Genomic DNA, 17,274 nt, shown 5'->3' on the forward strand with positions numbered 1-17,274 from the left:
CTTGAGGACATGGTTTAGTGGTGCTGGTTGATGGCCAGACTTGGTGACCTTAACGGTCTTTTCCAACCTGAACAATTCTTCGACTTTATAACTTAATGTTTGCCCAACAAAGTTCGGCACAAGGTGAATACTGTAAGCAAAATAATAATGTTGTCTAGGTCATGAGACAGAAAGGGTCCTCAGTTACAGTAACAGAAGTTTCGATGCATTTGGAGCTCTCAGACTGTGGTGCATTCTGCTCAGGAAACTCGCCAGCCAGTGTCTGTATACAGCTGTCTCCAAAGGCTGGAGTCACTTATATCTGCATTAAGAGTTCACTACATTCAAGACTGACACAGAAATGGAATTCTCATAAGAATTTGAGGGCAAAGCCAGATCCAAGTTGTGTTCACAATTCACAATCAATCAGAAGGCAGCTATGGCTATGCACCCCAAAAGGAACACCCTAACTGATAGCAMAGAGTTGGTTCCTGTATTTACTGCATCAGTCCTTTTCTGTCATCCTTGTCTGACCATATAGGTTCTGCAGTAATCTCTCCGAAATGCTCTACCATCCTCAGAGCACAGAGCAGGTATTTGTTACCCACAGTAGATGGYTCTTATTAAAACACCTATTTTTCTCCTCACTTCCGGGAGACATATGACCCTGCATGTAAGAGTCTTAGAAGGTTACATTTTTATCTGAATACCAGTATATGATATATATCCACTTATCAATATGATAAAACATTCAGCTGGGCGATGAAAACCCACCCTGCACCTGCGAGTGTAAGAATTACATTCGGCAAATCTGACAGCAGGTACCTGTCCTAACCATTTTCATCAGCTCCCAAAACTGTGATAGGAATGTAGTCGAGATCGTTCCCCATTTTCCTCTTCATATCAAGTCAGAATCAGGCAGCAATTACATAGCAAGCACTTGTTAATTGTTACTAAATAAATCCATTTAAATTCCCAAATTCATTGTTCGGTCCCCACTGGCAGTTCTGCAGCAACAGCAAACAAAAGGAACCAGACATCTTGCTGTTCAAATAAATCATGAGATGAAACAAAGATTAGCTTGTCTTTACATGCCAGTTAAAATTCTTATTAAGAGACTAAGAGGACTTTCCCAGAGGCACTGTCAGAGCAATCAGGTGAAGCCAAGGCTGTGCTGTGTGTGCAGCACATCCTCACCTGCCCAGCACAGTGGGCACCCACCAGGTTTACAGTGCCAGGAGGGTCTGACTGAAGAGGAATGTCTGTACAATTTGTTATTCTAAAAATTGCCAATGCAAGTCCAGCAAGCAGGATAAGAATATCCTTTGCACAGCAAAATTCCAAATATTCTCTGCTTTTCAACATATTTTGCTGCAGCACTGAGGTCCAACTAAGCTTGGAGGCATTGTTCAAATTTCCTGCATTTGAACCAGATGCACATTGTTAGTTCAAAAAGCAGATTTTATTTTTATCCCCAATTATTTATTAAATAAGGAAAGCCTCGCACTTTGCATTTAAAATTTAAGAGAAACCTTGCATTTTGCATTTCAAACTTAGGCTGTCAAGTAACAATGAACACCAAATTTTTCCAGATCACTACAGTGTAAAGAGAGCACTCAGGTCTCGTGTCCTAATTTCAAATTCTTTAGATAACACAGGAAGTTATGTCAAAGAACCGAGTTTTTCTTTGAAAATATTGTTTTTCACTGCCATTTGCTTACTATCCAACATCTTTGCAGCCCCACTACAGGAAGAGCAGCAGATCTCTTAAGAACATAGCTCAGATGGAAAAAAAATCATATGTATTTGCCAAAAAGCAGTAAATAAGGATTTCAGAACAAATTTTATGCCACCCGAAGGTAATTCAATAAGGCAGAAAGTGATTCAAGTCCTTTTTCTCTCTGCTGCATTTTATCCAGCTGTAAGAAACAGGTCACAGAAAGAACTTCCTCATGTAAAAGCCTTTCACTATTCCTACAGCATGACAGTCCACATTACAGATAGGTTTTTGATGACTGAATGGAAGAATATCCTATTTTTAGTAGACTTTTCACTGAGAGAACAGTTGGTGGTTCTGTATACTTTGTAACTTCCCTGTGGATACACTGCATGCACCTGTGTACAAATACAGACCAATAAAAAGGTTAATGAACACCCCAAAAATCCTCTCCTCCACTGCCCCCAAATGGCTGCCAATGCCTAATGAAAATAACTCCATTTTAAGCAGTGTCCAACACCAATTTAAATAGTGGCTTGTCCACACAACAGTTTTCATGCTCGTTCCAGGTTCCCTCCCTCTGCAAAAGCCAGAGGAAGTCACCACCTCCTGCTTCCTACCAGACACACTTGTCTCACCTGTATTTTGTTACAGAAGTCGTGCTAAAATTATGCTGTTGCACAGTAAAATTTAATAAAGCCATGCAAATAACATCATGGTAACAGAGTTTTCCAGTATCCAGAGTGTTCAATGCTCAGTATTTCCAAAAAGGAATTGCTGGAGTAACACAAATGCTTCCAATGCTTCTTCGGGAGGCAACTGCCATCTCCAGTGTCAGATAGCTAGCAGCTGGAAATGAAGAGCTGTGCAAATAACTTATGTTTAAAAAAAATTTTCAACAGTAAAAATACCCCTGATTTAGAAATACTTGTAGCTTCAGGTTCATGCCACAACTTGAGTTTAAATAAACCCAGGGCAGACCCTGAACCCACCAGATCTGACCAACACCCACCGATGGGGAGACACCAAAAGCCAACCTGAGCTGTGGCCATGGGGCATCTCACCTCCTCTCTGGGCTGCTTCAGGAGGGAAGTTCAAGGGTATTTCCAACTCAAGACACCCAAACCTGCAGGAAAGCTTACAGGTGTGTTATTCCTGCACTCCCGTTGGTGCTGTGTGGAGGAGCCCTGGAGTGCAAGACAAGTCGTCACCATGCTCTCAAAACCTTCTGTGAGATATTTATGATGGTAAAAAGATTAATGTGAAATAGTCAAATGAGTAAGGCCATTCAGCCACCCAAACAAAGTGCAGTGAAGTGTTCCCAGTGTGGTACCTTATGGCTGAGCAGAAATACGTTACTTTTCTTGCAAGTTCCTCTGTATCGACAAAGCGACAGGAAATTTAAGAGATTTATACTATAAACTCATTTTGAAGCCAGACACTTTAAAGAGGTCACAAGACATCCTTGGTTTTGGAAGACCCGCATATTCTAAAACATTTTGCAGAACAGGAAACTATACCACACAGTATAATAACATTCATTCCACTGCATTTATTTGCTATTCTGATGAACATTAAGAGTCCTGCCCTAATGAATTCCTTTAAGTACTAGGAGCTTCTCCTAATGAGCATTAATTAAACTTTCCCAGCATCTCGACCTTCACCAGAGAAAAGTAATTACTCAATGCTGCCCTACAGAGAAGGAAATAAAATCCACAGGATTACGTTTTTTTAGACTGAGTAAGTAGGGCAGAGAGGAAAGCCAGCAATTTGGAGGCAAGTTATGTACTCCGTAATTCCACAACATGAGCAATACTTCAAGCCTTGGATTGAGTAAAACTGTTTTCCTGCTGACTGTAAATAAACCACTAAATAGGGTTTAATAATAGTACCCAGATCTGTCAAGGACATAACTATCTATCTTTTTCAAAATGCGTAAGATGATACAGCACAAGCTATTACCTCAGCTGTTCTGAGTGGTTTAACCCCCAGCTGCACACACCCATTCACAGTTCATACCTTATCTGGCAGAGAATGCATTTAAAAATACTTTAGTTATATATTTGGCATGTTATTGCCATTTGAAACAAAAAATACACACATAAGGGGCATATGAACGCGTCAGATCTTAGGTCACAGAAACACAGAATCATCACAGAAGGGTCTGGGTTAGAACAACTTTTAGTTTTAAAAAACTGGGTTTTTTTTAACAGGGACCAACTCTCACAATGAAAGAAAACCACAGCAATTTTGTTGCCAAACTTATGTTGTGAGTACTTTTTGTATATGCCAAACATAATTCATTGAAATTCACATTCCAAATATCATCTTCCAAGGAAGCACGATCAACCAGAAAGAAAGTCAAGGCAATGCATCTCTCAATACATTCCTTTGCACTGGAACACCACATTTGTTTACTCACTGGTATTTCCCCTCGATTGCACCCAAAGTACCAAGCAGTTTTCACAAACAAATTCTCCCTGCACCAAAGCATTTTCCATCTAATCTCACTGCAAAGAAGATTAGTAAAATTTCTGAGAGATAACAGTTGTAGCAACAGAGGTAAAAATACTTCCCTGGCACTTTTGGTCAGCTGGTTTTTGAGGAATTCTTTAGATCAATAAAGGATGAAACAAGCCATTAAACATAATTCCCAGGGATTAATATAGGGCTCTGCCTCTCTTTTACATAACAAGATACTGAAATTCCTCCTCTGCCGCCCCCCCCCCCCCCCCCCACCTCAAGGCTATGCATTAGGAGGAAATCACTTCTACAAACCTAAAACTTTAGGGCTTAGTTATTTCCTGATCGTTCTGTGGTTTTAGAGGAAATAAACTGGATGTTAATCCTCTTGCATTTAATGAGTGGTACCAGCACACTATGCTGCTTTCTGCTGCAACAAGGTCATGGGAAACCTGGTATATAACCAAAGAAATGTTGCATCTCCTGGCAACGAAACCTCAAAGAGGAGGATGATTTAAATGCCTTGGGCGTTATTGTTGTCTATTTGAGAAAAAAAAATGTGTCAAAACAATTTTTTAATCCATAGAATGAAAATCTTGGAAAAATTTCATAGATTTTTCATATAAATGACAGTGCAGGAGGGAAGTACTTAATCAACTTATCAACTTACGCCAAGTTCAAATTATTTATCAATGCGTTAATGCTTTGTTTTTTAATAATGTCAGCAAAACAAGAAGTAAGTTTCATATATGCACCTCTATACTCAGCTGCAGGACAGAGCTGGCAGGCAAAACCAGCCACACAAACACCAGAAACGTGCTGGACACAGCACATGGCCTTTGCTTCTGCTTCAGTTACACTTTTGCTGTGATCTTTGAAAAACTCCTGCAGGGAAAAGGAAATCTCATATTAAAACAGACACTTCTGCTTTGTGTTTCTGGCACCGGTAGGAGGAGCTGAAACCATCGCTGTGCCTCTGCTGTGGTACTGGTGTCTGAGTACTAGGGAGTGCTTGGAGGATTACTGTTCACCTTAGGTCAAAGAGACAGAAGTGGAGGAGATGCAAAGAAAGGTATCACCAGCCTGGAAAAACTCCTGTGCGGTGAGACAGTAGTGGAACTACAACACAAAGGAAATAAGCAAGGGRATAATAATAATAACATATGGGATAATTATAATAATAAACAAAGGGGATATGCAGGAACAGCACAAAAGAGCAGGATTAGGAGTCTGTTGCCCTGCTCTCACAGCACAAATATCAGGCCACAACCTACTGCAGGCAATTTCTGATAGCAGGAAACATGTCTTCAGGTGTATGACGTGCAAAGGCCATCCCTGGAGTCGGGTTCAGCAAGGTTCAGTCGTTATTTGAACTTTGCTTGTAGCACTTACAGTTCTAGTGTCTCATACTTACTGATTAATAACTGTGTGTAGGAAAGCACAGATGTTCAGTGCTCTTCAAGTTTGGTCCCAGTATACCTTAGGACTGGATACATGAGAACACTTCCCTCTTGTGCTGGATGTTTTTACAGCTTTATCTTTTCRTCAGCCGAGTAGGAGCTGGCGGAGGCCCCGCACCTACAGACATCTCTGCCTCTCCAGGTGTGCCCAGCTGCAGTGGGAGCACGTCCTGGGCTTTTTGGGCAAAGTTGGGACATGGCAATGAATCACAGAATGGTTTGGGTTGGAAGGGACCAGGAAGACCTTCCACTACACCAAATTGGTCCAAGCCACATCTAGCATGGCCTGGAACACTTCCAGTCCTCCCATCCGTTGCTGGACTATAAAGACTCTTATTTCTGTTTGGGAAGCGTGTGGAAGTCAGAGATGGGGTTTGAAGGAAGGCTTGTCCTGTGAATCAAGGTGAGATTTACTCCATATTGAATGCTTGCAAATTTACAACACTCAGTAGCAGAATACAGAGCATTACAGGCTTACATAAAAACACTTTCAGAAGCTTTCAGCTTGAGATTCATCACAGATTAAACACAGTAGTCATGTGAAAGAAAGAAGCAACTCCTTTCCACTGAAAACCCACACACCTTTTTAGGCCTGGCCACTAGGCATTTCACTTCTTTGTAGTGCAAATACGGATAAAAATCTCACATCTTAAAAATTAAAATGAACAGTTTGTATGTCCCAGTGTGTGCCCGAGCGGCGGGAGAAATGCACAACGACCACCAGAGATGATCAGCATAACTCGTTTATTCCTTCAGCAACCATGGCTTTTATGCCCATGTTYGCTACCGGTAATCAACCTCATACATATTACAAAAACTGAGCTCCTTATAGGCTACTTGAGAAACGATACCTTGCCGTTAGCCTCACAAGCTAGCCCCATCAATCGTTAAGTGAACTTAACTGTCAGCCCCATCAATCGTTAAGTGAACTTAACTGTCGTTAAGTTCACTTAACGAGTGGCTGTCTCGAGAGGCTGTCTCGGGAATTCCGGGACCAAAGATCTCTTGTAACTTTCGGCTCCAGCAAGCTACTGCTTGCAGCTGACAGTTGTTAGCAGCTTTTAGTTATACTGAGATCGGGCAATTCCAGAGTATTCCACATGTGCTTTAAAGCAGGCTTACCACAAGTGTGTTTCACCTCCTTGTAATGGAATAGAGTTGGAAGTACACATCGTCAGCCAGTTTATCTCAGCTAGGAACAATACCAAAGGCCATTCTGAATTTAAAAAAAAACAAGGTGGGATACCTAAGCAGTCCTCTGCCAAAAAAGGCTCTGGAAATCACCCATGGGTATTTGTTGGTTTAGAATGTGTATCACACTTTGAATGTAGAGAACATAAAGGAACGTATTTAGTGCTGCGTTTCTCCTGAAGTGCCCTTGCCCTGCTGCTGCCTTTGCCAGAGGTCTTTTTGATAAAAGCTTTAGGGAGAAATTAATTTCCCTTAGACTTGAATCGCTTTGCAGTTGTACTTTGAGAGCAATTCAATGTTGGCTTTCATGTTTTGGGATTCCAACTGTGTCCCTTGTGTTAGGGACTGGTTTAACACACAGGCGAGAGCTGAGCATGCAATTTGGGAATGGTTTTACCAGGACCCATTTGCTTGCCCTGTGCCAGTGAGCATAATGGGACRTGCTGGTGGGGGGAATGGTCATGGCCAGCCTCAGGCTTTGCCTCTGGAAACCTGTGGCACCACGGCTTCTTTGGCAGTGCCTGGCTGGAACCCTCTCCAGGATTCAGCATGTCTTCCTGGAATTCCCCTTGGCTTGGCAGAGGTCCCTAAACATGTTTCTGCAGCTAGTGGCTGGGTCACAGGGGAAGTAAATGTGGCACTGCTATGTGGAAATTCTGTATCCTGCTCTTGGTGGGGTAAAAATGGGCTGTCCGTGCCTTCCTGGTCCTTCTCGGTGCTAAAGGGGGAACACTGTGGGTCTGGAATGCCAACAGAGCCCTCTCAGCACGTCCATCACCTGAGGAGGGAGCAGGGCACAGTGGAAAGAACACCAGTGCTGTGTTTAGCTAGAAGAAACATGTTAAAAAATATCTCCTTTCATGTTGATGAAAGAACAGATTAGAGAAAAAAATCTGTCTGAAGTGGCTGCTTAATTACTGCTTGATACAGCTATGTAGTTTATCAAATTAAGTTGTTAGTGGAAATATATTTAGGGTAGAAAGTGCTTTTTCCTCTAGAACAGTAACTTTCAACTTGTTTGTCTGAATTTTCCAGTGTCACCAAGTTTTGTGTGGCAAACTTGAGCCTGCTCGAGATCTGTCTGCTCCTCTTAAATATTCAATTAACATCATGGAAGTACTGGATAGTCACAGCTTTACCAAACCAATCCAGTTTCAAACAATTGTAACTTGTGACTGTAGTCAGATTTTGTGTTAGGCTATCACATCAAGGCAAAGCAGCCCAGATTTCGTTCTCATTAGCTCTGAATGCAGTGGATGTAAGAAAACTTTGACAGACAATTCACACAATCACAACCTTGTTAATTGCCTCTACCACCTTTTTGAAAGAATGCTTCATTACCATGTAGATGGAAAATGCATTTCCAGACTCCAAACCCCAGAATACTTCTGATGTTTATAAAGCACCCCCAAACCATATTCATCAGTCACCAGCTGCTAGGCTGATTGTATGTTACCTAAGGCAGTAATGAAACAGCACGGAAGAGAGCTGAGTGCTAGAACCACTGTTCAAGTGTATCACGATCTGATGGATACAATTCAAGCTTTACTTTTTTTTTTTTTTTTTTTTACAAGTAAATGAAGAGACGTGACAATTCAGAGCTTAAATAATTTTCATTTTTTAACTGCATCTCCAGAAAATAATTTACAATGGCTCAAGCTATACAAACTATTCAGCAAGCAAAGAGTGACACAGGATGGACAGTAAACACACTATTGATTTTTAATTTAAAGAAGTTACAATTAAGAGCAATCACCAATTCATAAAAAAAATTACAGGCCTGAGAATCATATATATTGAAAAGTAGCTTTAAGCAAGATTTTTTAAACGTAGCTCTGAGAACATACTTTAGAAGCTTCCTGTCAGAGAAAGCCCACAGTTACAACTAACAACCTGGGTGTGCTTTGCAAATGGAATCACTTCTCCACATAAAACCATTACTCTGACATGTTGCGTAAGCAGTAATATCAGCCTGAACGGAAGATTGCTGTGACTATGTTTCATACTGAAAGCTGCACCTGAACTAATGATAGAACATGGCTGTGTGTACCTACTTGCATCTGCACCTTAAGTAACTGGAGACAGCTTTACACAGGTTTTACAATGCCCCTGTCACTTTTAGTGCCTTTACTATCTCCTTGACAAACACCCTTCCCAGGGTACTCCCCCTTCCACCTAAAGTACTTGCTCCTGCTTTTAAAGCTGATCAGACTGGAAGGCGTCGTATCCAACTGCTATTGAAATACCACCCGGGAGAAGATTCTATTCCCACCGTGACCCAAAGAGAGCCCCAAAAAAGATTAATTTATCACTAACATCAATTAACAACTGAGATGACGAATTACTAAGAATTCTGATTTCTGTGATGATGTAGCAGATCAATCCAAGTCTGCAATCTTCCTACTGCATTTTTCCCCCTCACCTGTTCCGCAGAACTGAATAAGGAATTTACTCACAAATACAAAGAGCTCCTTTTTGTCTGAATCCAAATCTAGTACTCTCAAGAATATAGTTGCTTTGAAGAAGAAAATCATTCCTTTTCAAGAAACAAGAAGCAATTTAACTAACAGCCCGTGAACACAACAAGATATTTCTTAAAAGGAAGCATCATGAATTAAAAACAAGAACCAAAAGAATTCATCTTAAAGATCTTTAAAACAGAGCAACAATGAAAACTAGAGTAAATTTTTCAGTTGTCAATTGGAATGTACAACCCTCGTCACACTTTAGGATTTTTTTTAGTGTTTAGCAGCTGAAAAATAACTTGAAGCAGATGCTTCAATAATAAAGGAGCACAGTGCATAGCAAGTTATATGAGCATTGCTTGTTTACTTCACTTTTCTTCCAAAAAGACAGTTTAGTTTCAAAGTGTCTTTGTTTTATCAAAGCAAAATGAAACTTCCTTAAAACAATTAAAGATATTGTATCTTCTGAGATAAAACCCAGCCATTTTCTACAACTGACTAGAACGTCATTAAAGCCAGCCAAGAACTGAAGAGTCATATCTAGACAAAAATTATGGAGATGAAATCTGCTGTTGAAATCATGACTTCTAATAGAAGTTCATCTTTATTCGTTCTTGGCTTCATTCACAGAGGAAAAAGAAGCCTCCTGCCATTGCAGAGTAGCAGCAAAATGACATTTCAGGGATTTTAAGCAAGTTCTTTCCTGGCATGGACACCTAAGGTTGGTGGGGGCCTAGTAAAAACCCAACATAAATATATATGGAAGAATTTCAATCAAAACTGTCTACCTGCACAAGAAAAGTTCTTTCCAGGAATATCTGGAATTCAAGTGCTCGATTGTTCAGCCCCACCGAAAATGTGATTCCCCTAAAACAAGGGACACGAAGAGGCGGGTCTGGAGAAGAACACAGACAGCACTACCTGCTCTGCCACCAGCTCCAGGTAAATGCACTATCCTACAGTGTCTTTCCTAAGAGACATCAACGGTCAAAACAGGGAAGAGAGGGGCTCTCCTGAAGGGAACAAAAACATACAAATTAGTCACAAAAGCCACACGAGGCCTCATTATCTTCTGAAACAAACACATCAACAAAGAGCAGAACCAATAGAGGGCATTTCTGGTGCGATCACTACCACAGCACTCATCGCAGTAAAATTTAAAGAGAGAGGTATGTGAAAGAGAAAGGCAATAAAATCTATGCCAAGAGTAGTATGTTTATATAAAGAGGAATATGACAAGCAAGATTATAAATTACATTAACGTCCTAATACACAGTGGTAGTAGAGCTCCATAGTCCTCTGCATCCGTGCATCTGAGGTGCAAAATCACAGCTTTTTGTGCAAGGCAGCTCCCAAACTGATACAGGACAGTTTTAGAGGGGCAACAGCCTCCTGAAGAAAGCACTTCCCCTTCAGTTTTCTTTCTTGAGACAGCACTATGTGATGAAACGGGGATACCCTTATTCAGTACGGCAGACCCGTACGCTCTGGGCTTTTCTTAGTGTGGTCAAATGACTCAATTTTTCTTCTGCAGTACAGAACAGGTCGGTTCCCCATTAACTCTCAAGCAAGGAGGGCAGTTTTCCACAGCAGCACCCAGTAGACCCCCCCCAACACTCACCGAGGACTGCAGACTTGAGCTGGATATGCAGCTCCTCAGGCTTCCTGAGTAACACATTCCTCTGTTCCATCATGGCACTGGACTGCTGCCAGCTTCCACAGAAACACAGAATTAAGGTAATGCCTTTTCTCCGAGAGGCAAAATTATCCTAGTGTATGTACTCTGATCTCTGTTTCAACACAGCATGTTTAGAATTCATTTGATTTTGTGAAAACAGSCCAGGAGTGCAGCTCACCTCTCTGCCTTAACTGCCGAACATGCAAATCTTTACCCCCACATGGTGGCTTTGTGCCTACCTCAAGCATAAGAAAACATGTAAATGAACCTCATATGCTTTGAGTATTGTGTCTCAAGTGCTGAATCCTGACCTGAGTCACTGGATTTGTCATCGCCATTTTCATTCATTCTGCTTCAGAGAAGGGACCCCCACCACGCACAAGCCGAGTCATAACATTCCCGTTAACTCCTGCTGGTAACGGAGGTATTAGTAATTGATTTCAGTCATGTGAGAAAATGCATCCAGCAATAAGTTGTCTTCTTGTAAGCTTGTATTAGATTTCGACCAGCAGAGCTCTTCGGAAAGGGTAAGGTGACAGACTCACAAAAAAATCAGTGTGGTGCAAGTACATCCACCTGTCAGTCCTCTCATCCTCTGCACTAATGTACCGTATTTCAAATAAAGCAATAGATCTAAGGCACTTAGAGGTGTCACATCACATACTGCAGACAACGGTTGAGTGCACACAGAGCAGCAACACATATCAGCTTCGGACTGGGGTATACTGAATCTATTGGAAACTGCACGAAAGACTAGAAAAGAACCCCATCAGCTGTGTCAGTATGAGCTGGGATGTCCTCCACATGTCCCACTGGAAGAAAAAAAAAATCAAAGCACAAACTGACACTTACCAGAGGCCAGGCAATCCTGACTGAAGACAAGGAATAAATGCCCCAGCCAGAGGAAGAGCTCCAGGCATGAATGAACGTCAGCTCCGAAACAAAACTATAGGAAATCACGGTTTCATAGATCAGGAACACTGAAAAAAACATTAGTCCAAAGAAGACTTTTCATCCTTTTACATCTTGCTGCATTTTTTCATTAAAGATCAGTTTTGACACAACAGAGCCAATGTGCACTCATTCCAAAACCAAGGGACCAAACTATATGCTTCGGAAACATTTCTAAAGTGGAAGAGCTGCAAKACTCTGCCTATTTCTGGCCAGATCCTTCTTATAGCGGCCATGAAACCATAATAATTGCCACAGAGTAGCTGTATTCCTCAAAGCTTCTTAGTCTGGAAGGAAAATGCATTCCTTCCCACATAGTATCTGGCAACTCAGCCTGCAGAAAGAGGAACTTGTATCAGTATTCAACTTGTATCAGATATCAATATTTTTTTTTCTTATTTTAAGCCTGCAGTCTAGTTTTGATGTATTTTGGCTACCATGCTGTTATGAAGAAAGAAGACACTCAAGGTTGTACTGATGGGTATTTTAACAAAYAGTCTCACTTGCACATACATACAAACATCTCTGCCTAAATCTGAATCATCACAGAATCACCATCCTAGAATAGTTTGTGTCACAAGGGACCTTAAAGACCATCCAGCTTCAATCCCCCCACTACAGGCAGCAATGCCACCACTAGATCAGGTTGCTCAGCGCCCCTGAATATGCATGCAATCAGTCATAGAATCACAGACCGATTTGGGTTGGAAGGGCCCTTAAAGACCATCAGAGTTCTACGCCCTGCCATGGGCATAGACACCTTCCACTAAACCATATTTCTCCAAGCTCTGTCCAACCTGGCCTTGGACACTTCCAGCGATGGGGTGGCCACAATTTCTCCAGGCAACTTATTTCAGTGCCTCACCAGCCTCACAGGAAAGTATTTTTTTCCTAATATCTAATCTAAAATTATCCTCTTCCAGTTTGAATCCATTCTCTTTTGTCTTCTCACTACTCATGCTTCTAAAAATATCCCTCTCCATCTTCCTTGCAGGCTCCCTTCAGGTACTGGAAGGRAAGTAGGCAGCTTTAGAGGATGAACTTAGCACTCAAATACAATGGATATGACTAAAACATTCTATTTCCCTAATGGAAATAGAAGACCCTGCAGCAAGCACCAGCCAGTTACAAGGTTAATGCCCTAACGCAAGCAACACGSACAGCGAAGGTCCTCGAGCACCCAGCCATTATTAAAATGCATGTAAGCAGGCGATTAGCTGCAAACCAGAACCTCTCAAGCGTGGCTCAAATACAAATGGTGTCATTAGGATGAGCCGGCCCCTGGCAGCATGCATGCACATCCATAGAGATATCCCAAAGCACAAACTGCCCTAGCTATCTGTATGGCTGCTTTGCTCATCTGATTAAGATGATGATGACGAAGATGATAACCATTCCTCTGTTTGTGTGTAGTTCGTCATCTCAAATTTCATTTAGAATTTAAGTTTAATTTAGACAGCTCAGATCCCAGCATCAGCCCCAGGTGTCACTGGCAAAGTGCTCAAGACTGGTCTTCCACAGACTCTGTGTCAATCCCTATTGAAACTGGACCCATGGATTTTCTGGCTAGTCTGCACACACCTGAGACAATCCTGACCTGAGACACGATACTCATCCCCAGCACACTGGTCTTGTATTCCCTCCTGAGCTAATAAGGTTGTACATTAGGAAGAAGTTCTTCACAGAAGGGGGCGATTGGGTATTGGAATGGGCTGCCCAAGAGGTGGTGGAGGTGTTTAAGAAAAGACTGGACGTGGCACTTAGTGCCATGGTCTAGTTGACAAGGTGGTGTTAGGTCACAGGTTACACTTCATGATCTCAAACGTCTTTTCTGACCTAGTTGATTCTGTGATTCTGCAATTCTGTAATAAAGACAGAACAAAAATGCGAAGGGCAAATTTCTTCATCAACAAAATGGTCCATCACTTGTGATGCACAGTTAACAGATGGCGTTCAAATTAACATTCATATCCTTCAAGTGTCTTATCAAACAAGCCTAAACAGCATCTTGAAATTTCCATTTTAAATTTCCTATGAGCTTGCAGAAGTATCAGACAGATTTTACTGCTGTCAACTGAAGCTGTTACTGCCTTTAATAAGAGACTACATTACAACTTGCACTAAAGTAGTCCTGATCCTGCTGTTCAAGGCCACCAGGTCAGCTGCACAGACTTCACCTGGAAGACGGAGCACCAAATTTGCCCATCTAAAATGCAGAGGCAGACAATGAGCATCAAGATCTTACAAACACAGATTCAAGGAGACAAATTCCAAACTGTCGACCCCTGACACGGGATCCCGTCAGACTCTGTCCCAATTAGCAACCATGCCTAAAGAGCCATGGGGCACATGTAGATCTTCTGGCAGAGCACTCCATGCCTTTCAAATGATGGTTCACTTGAGTTTTGAATTGGAAAAAATCATTAAACACAGGGCCTTGGAATGCAGTAACACAATTACATGTCTTTAAAGATTCAGACATATTATGAGCCCACCAGGAACCGCCAGCTCCTGGCCCTCACTCCCTTCACCTCAACCATCCACGCACATTCCCCGATGCCTTCCAAAACACGGCAGGTTTGGATGGCTCTGGGTCACAAGGGAAGCCAAATTCAAAGTCACAGGTCTTCACAGAGAATGCCTTGTCAACAACTTTCCTAATTACACATACCCCTGACTGGAAAACTGTCACTGAGAGCTGCAGCGCCCTTGCAAAAAGCAGCCCAAAACCAGTATGTTTTAAAATACTACATTTAAGGACACTAAAACTAACAGAGAAAATTACTACAAAAATCATCTGATGTGGTAAATACGTTCAAGTATGGGAAAAATTGCTGGATTTGAGGATTCAGTTTGATGTGTTCCAAAAGTTACATAGAATCAGCACAAAAATGCCACTTCTCATTGTACAACTTACTAGCATTGGGTTTACAAGTTCTGGATGACTATACTAAACAGCACAGGTCCTTACAAGACCCCAGCAGCAATTTCCATCTGCTGAGAAAACCAATCCTCTATTTTAACCAGTTAACTAAGCCACAGGAGAATTCTGCTCTTGTATTTTGACAGCTACACTGCGCACCATGCTCATGCAGCAAGAGCCTCATCCAAGTCAGCGATACCTTACTGAAAGCCTACTTGAAAATCCACTACACCAAAATACTTGGATTTGATAAAATCAGCCAGTGAATCTTCAGAAGTTAAGAGACTCTCCTCTAAAAAGCAGCCCATTCTCCTCATTAGGTGGTATTGATTCACATGCCCAATATTCTCCTTAACTCGAGTTTTAACCAACTTGCTGGAATCACCAGCCAGCCCGTGTTTATCTTCTGGACTCTCTTCCCCTCAGCACTCCATATTCTTCACTCCTATCCCTTCCACAGCCCCGGGATTTAAGGAACAGGCAACACATTAGTGTTTATACTTGGAATTCCTCATGAACATCATCCAGCTCTTGCCATTTTCTATTATTAATTGCCTCAACTTATTCTAAATCTTTTCCACCAGCTTTGACAGTTTCACATCTCTGTTTTGGAAATCCACAGTACAAGAATATCCCTACTTCCCTCCATAGTAAATACAAGAAATCCCTTTGAACTATAGTTTCATCTTCCACAAGCTCTCTTTTTAAAAGAGATTATTTTCTATCTTAAACAATTTGTCCCTCCTTTTTTAATCCTCTTAGTTCAAATCTAACTCACAGCTGTTTGTTCTTTTCCATTTTCTCCCTTCAGAAAGGATTTCCAATTTTGTAAATCAAGACCTTTTTCAAAACTTATGAGACTTTTGTAAGTGCTTCTAAGGTGTGTCTCTGTTAAATTACTTTGCTTTGTTGTTTTAATTTAGCAAGTTATATGACTCAGGGCCAACAGCATAGTCTCTGTATGGAAGGTGACTTTTCATTAGTGGTCAAACATGGAAAATGCTGCTTAAAATGTGGATTACATGAAGTCAAATAGCACTCAGCAGTTACGAAAGAAAAACAAGACAAGTGTTCAGCATACAAACTCTATGAGAAACATTACAGACCCCAGTCATAGAAATATTGACATCCGTTGGGATTCAGAGAAAACTGTTTTTTATCAAGACACTTTCTCATAAGGCAGCAGGGTCACACCGGCGGTACCTCTGGAAGTCATGAATTAGCTCATGTGGCTGCAAGTGCCACTATTCAGCATTAATGTGACATTTAACAGGAACCTTAATAAATATGATTTCACTACAAGCATTAGTTAATTAGCACGTACTCAAAAATTATACAAATTCTATGGAAAAAAAGAACAGCCGGAATTTGTTCTCGGAGTTTTTGTCTTTGCCAAACGGGAAACAAACAAGATGGAGCGACGGACATCCCGGTGCTCCATCCCGGTCATTCCCCACCCGCCTTCAACCTCTGCAAGCAGCGGATTATATAAACACCATGGAAAACACGTCCTGATCCTCTGAGAGCAGGACGCGGAGACTGGAYTCTTTGGGAGCTACAGAATCACCCGGAGCCACGCGAGGGTCACAGCCGCACAAACACCGCATCGCAGCGACGCGAAGCCGATCATTCCGGGTGGGGAGCGAACCCTTGGGAGAGGCCACCGGGACGGGCCAGAGGAATAAGCACCGTCCCGGGGCCACCCCGGGACTGCGGGACGCCCTCCCCGCCCCGCTCGGCGGCGGCGCCTTGCCGAACCCGCGGCAAGTTTCCCACCGCGGCACCCACACCCCGGTTTCGCCCCCGGTTCCCCTCGAGCGCCGCTTCCCGCCGCGGCCCTCCCGCCGCCCCGCAGGGCGCCGGCGCGGCCGGGCCTACGCGCGGCCGGCTGGGCGGCGGCGGAAGGGCCCCAGTCCGGCTCGGCGGCGGGAGGGCCCCGGTCCGGCTCGGCGGCTGAGGGCACTCACCTGGGCGCACGGTCTTGAGGCGCACGGGCTCCCTGAAGTGCCGCACCACAGCCAGCGTGTCGCGGTGCGTGAGGCCGCTCACCGGAGTGCCGTTCACCTCCAGCAGCACGTCCCCCGGCGCCGGCGCCTTGCCCGAGAGCAGCGCGGGGCCCGGCGCGCCCTCGCCGCCCGCGGACAGGCGGCCCGCCAGGTACGGGAACTCCCCGCGCTCGGCGCCGCCGCGCAGCAGGTCGGGGTCGGGGCCCGCCGGGCCGCCCCAGGACACAACACACTCCTGCACCTTGCTCAGCCAGTGCCGCTTCTTCCGCAGCGTCTTGGACATGCCGCAACACGGGGCGACGCTACCCACCCCGCGCTGCCGCCGCTCTCGCTCCCGCCCCGGCCGAGGCTGCCACCCGACTGCCACCCCGCGGCGCCGACCCAGCCCCGCCTCGCCTGCCTCACCCCTTCAGGCCCCGCCCCGCCGCGCGAACCACCCCC

The 17,274-nt window shown here is 43.4% G+C and overlaps 1 protein-coding gene across 2 annotated transcripts in view; it reads right to left on the minus strand.

Annotated features, from left to right (window-relative positions):
* MAGI3 (membrane associated guanylate kinase, WW and PDZ domain containing 3) overlaps window positions 1–17,203 on the minus strand; it is a 60,834-nt gene extending 43,631 nt beyond the window's left edge. For both annotated transcript variants that reach the window (XM_057384650.1, XM_057384651.1), the window contains exon 1: window positions 16,795–17,203. In XM_057384650.1, coding sequence (XP_057240633.1) covers window positions 16,795–17,116 — 322 coding nt within the window. In that variant the 5' untranslated portion in view covers window positions 17,117–17,203. The remainder of the gene's footprint in view (window positions 1–16,794) is intronic.
* Between the last annotated feature and the right edge of the window lie 71 nt (window positions 17,204–17,274).

Source organism: Malurus melanocephalus, unplaced genomic scaffold, assembly GCF_030028575.1.
Source record: "Malurus melanocephalus ecotype Western Australia unplaced genomic scaffold, MMel_1.1 scaffold_727, whole genome shotgun sequence".
Lineage (NCBI taxonomy): Eukaryota > Metazoa > Chordata > Aves > Passeriformes > Maluridae > Malurus > Malurus melanocephalus.